Genomic DNA, 3,742 nt, shown 5'->3' on the forward strand with positions numbered 1-3,742 from the left:
CTGAGTGCTTGATTGGTAGCTGTTGTTGTAGGCAAAATGACTGGTAGCTGTTGTTGTAGGCAAACTCCGCGAGTGGCAGAAACAGATCCTAAGAACTCCTAAAATCCATGATACAAGCGCGTAGCATATCCTCCAATATCTGAATGGTGTGCTCAGACTGTCCGTCCATCTGAGGGTGAAATGTTGTGCTCAACTCAACCTGGGTACCCAACTCTTGCTGCACGACTCTCCAAAACTGCGATGTGAACTGCGTGCCCTAATCTGAAATGATGGACACTGGCACGTCATGGAGGTGAACAATCTCTCTGATGTAAATCTCAGCCAACTGGTTCGAAGTATAAGTAGTCCCAACTAGAATGAAGTGCGCGGACTTGGTCAGCCGATCAATAATCACCCAAATAGCATCGAACTTCCTCGAAGTCTGTAGGAGCCCAACTACAAAATCCATGGTGATCCGCTCCCATTTCCACTCTAAAATCTCTAACCTCTGAAGCAATCCGCCCGGTCTTTGATGCTCATACTTTACCTGCTGACAGTTGAGGCACCGAGCTACAAACCCCACTATATCCTTCTTCATTCTTCTCCACCAATAATGTTGCCTCAGGTCCTGGTACATCTTCGCGGCACACAGATGAATGGAATACCGCAAATTGTGGGCCTCCTCAAGAATCAACTCATGTAGCCCATCCATATTAGGCACACAAATCCGATCCTGCATCCTCAATACCCCATCTTCCCCAATAGTAACATCTCTGGCACCACCTTGCTGAACCGTGTCCTTAAGTAAAAGCAAATGAGGATCATCATACTGGTGCTCTCTGATGCGATCATATAAAGAAGATCGAGAAACCACACAAGCCAAAACTCTGCTCGGCTCAGAAACATCCAATCTGATAAACTGGTTGGCCAAAGCCTGAACATCCAAGGCTAAAGGCCTCTCTGCTACTGGTAGATATGCTAAAATCCCCAAACTCTCTACCTTGTGACTCAAGGCATCGGCCACCATATTGGCCTTTTCGGGATGATGGATGGTGATGTCATAATCCTTATGCAACTCCAACCATCTCCGCTACTGCAAGTTAAGATCCTTCTGTTTAAATAGATGATGTAGACTCCGGTGATCGGTGCAAACCTCACAAGGAACACCATACAAATAGTGCCTCCAGATTTTTAAGGCATGAACAATAGCTGGTAACTCGAGGTCGTGGACAGGATAGTTCTTCTCATGCACCTTCAGCTGTCTAAATGCGTAGGCAATCACCCTACCATCCTGCATCAACATTGCGCCGAGACCAATGCGCGACGCATCACAATATATGGTATAGGACCTCGAACCAGTAGGCAACACCAACATTGGGATTGTAGTCAAAGCAGTCTTGAGATTGTGAAAGCTCTCCTCACAATCTTCAGTCCACCTGAATGGAGCACCCTTCTGGGTCAATCTGGTCATAGGTGCTGCAACGGACGAGAAACCCTCTACAAATCGACGGTAATACCCTACCAAGCAAAGAAAACTCCGGATCTCCATAGCTGAGGATTGTCTGGGCCAACTCTACACTGCTTCAATCTTCTTTGGATCTACCTTGATCCCCTCACTCGATACCATATAGCCCAAAAATGCCACTGAATCTAGCGAGAAATCACACTTTCAAAAATTTTGCATTCAACTTCTCCTCCCTCAAGGTCTGGAGCACAGTCCTTAGGTGCTGCTCGTGATCCTCCCGGCTCCCGGAGTACACTAGAATATCGTCAATAAACACAATGATGAAGGAGTCAAGATAGGGCTGAAATACACTGTTCATCAAGTGCATGAATGCTGCTGGGGCGTTGGTCAGCCCAAAAGACATCACAAGAAACTCGTAATGACCATACCGAGTCCTGAAAGCAGTCTTCAGGATATCTGGCTCCCGAATCCTCAACTGATGATAGCTTGAATGCAAGTCGATCTTGGAGAACACCCTGGCACCCTGAAGCTGATCAAATAGGTCATCAATACGTGGCAATGGATACATGTTCTTCACTGTAACCTTGTTCAACTGGAGATAATCAATACACATTCGCATAGAACCATCCTTCTTCTTTACAAACATGACAGGAGCACCCCAAGGCGACACACTGGGCCTAATAAATACCTTATCGAGGAGTTCCTGAAGCTGCCCCTTCAATTCCTTCAACTCAGCCGGTGCCATACGATACGGTGGAATAGAAATGGGTTGAGTGCCCGACGCCAAGTCAATACCAAAATCCATATCCCTGTCGGGCGGCATGCCCTGTAAGTCTGCAGGAAACACATCCGGAAACTCTCGCACCACCCGCATAGAATCAATAGCAGGAGTATCAGCTCCAACATCCCTCACAAAGGCCAAATAAGATAAACAACCCTTCCCAACCATCTGCTAGGCCTTCAAATATGAAATCACTCTGCTAGGAACATAGTCTAGAGAACCTCTCCACTCCATCCTTCGCAACCCTGGCATCACCAACATCACGGTCTTAGCATGACAATCCAGAACAACATGACATGGAGGCAACCAATCCATACCCAAGATCACATCGAAGTCCACCATACTAAGTAATAAGAAGTCAGATCTAGTCTCAAATCCCCCAATAGACCTATATAAGCGGTCCACAACAATAGTATCGTCCACTGGCATAGATACACGAATAGGTAAAGCTAAGGACTCACGGGGCATATCCAGATAATGAGCAAAATACGATGATACATATGAAAAAGTGGAACCAGGGTCAAATAATACCGAGGCATCCATGTGTCATACTGAGACAATACCTGTGATCACTGCATCGGGTATGGCAGGGATAGCATAGAATCGGGCCTGACCGCCTCCTGCTCAGCCTCCCCCTCTAGGGTGACCTCTAGCTACCTAGGCCCCACCCCGAGCTAGCTGAGTGGGTGGCATAACTGCTGGTAATGGTGTCATCGGCCGAGAACTCTGCTGTGGAGCCCCACTCAACAACCTAGGGCAATCTCTCTTGATGTGGCCAAAGTCTCCGCACTCAAAACAACCCCTACTATGAAAGAACTGCTGCTCCGGATAACCCGAGGAACTACCTGTAGAAGCCTGAGCAGACGAGGCATGGTGAGAACTCTGTGCTAGTAGTGCACTGAATGAAGACTGGCCTGAATGAGTATTGTAAGAATCGTGGCTAGCTGATGCGCCACGATGAGCTAGACGAGTCATCTGAGCGGGCCTATAAGTACGACCCCTATTGTGGTAGGACTGTCCCCTAGAATGTACACCACAGAAACCGTCCGAACCTCGAGGCCTCTTGGCATCCCTCTCTCCCCGCTCCTGGATACGAACCATCTCTATCTGCCAAGCAATGTCAACCACCTTGTCGAAAGTGGCACCAGATACCCTCTCTCTAGTCATAAGCAACCGCAGCTGATACGTGAGGCCATCAATGAACCTCATGATCCTCTTCCGGTCAGTGGGAACCAACCAAACTATGTGATGAGCTAACTCAAAAAATCTCATCTCGTACTGGGTCACAAACATACCATCCTGCCGAAGCAACTTAAACTGTCTGCGCAGCTCCTCTCTGTGAGACTGCGGCATGAATTCTCCATGAAAAGAACGGAGAACTCCTGCCATGTAAGTGGTGCTGCACTGACCAGCCTGCGCCTCTCATAAGCCTTCCACCATCTGAAGGCAGCCCCAGAAAACTAAAAAGTAGTGAACGAGACCCCACTGGTCTCCAGAATACCTGCCGTATGAAGCAT

The 3,742-nt window shown here is 47.9% G+C and overlaps 1 protein-coding gene across 1 annotated transcript; it reads right to left on the reverse strand.

The window, feature by feature from the left end:
* Positions 1–2,882: 2,882 nt before the first annotated feature.
* On the reverse strand, positions 2,883–3,392 carry LOC138897434 (uncharacterized). The gene has a single exon (XM_070183403.1). The coding sequence runs from the start codon at positions 3,390–3,392 to the stop codon at positions 2,883–2,885; it is 510 nt and encodes a 169-aa protein (XP_070039504.1).
* Positions 3,393–3,742: the final 350 nt, after the last annotated feature.

Source organism: Nicotiana tomentosiformis, chromosome 8 (assembly GCF_000390325.3).
Source record: "Nicotiana tomentosiformis chromosome 8, ASM39032v3, whole genome shotgun sequence".
NCBI classification, from domain to species: Eukaryota; Viridiplantae; Streptophyta; class Magnoliopsida; order Solanales; family Solanaceae; genus Nicotiana; species Nicotiana tomentosiformis.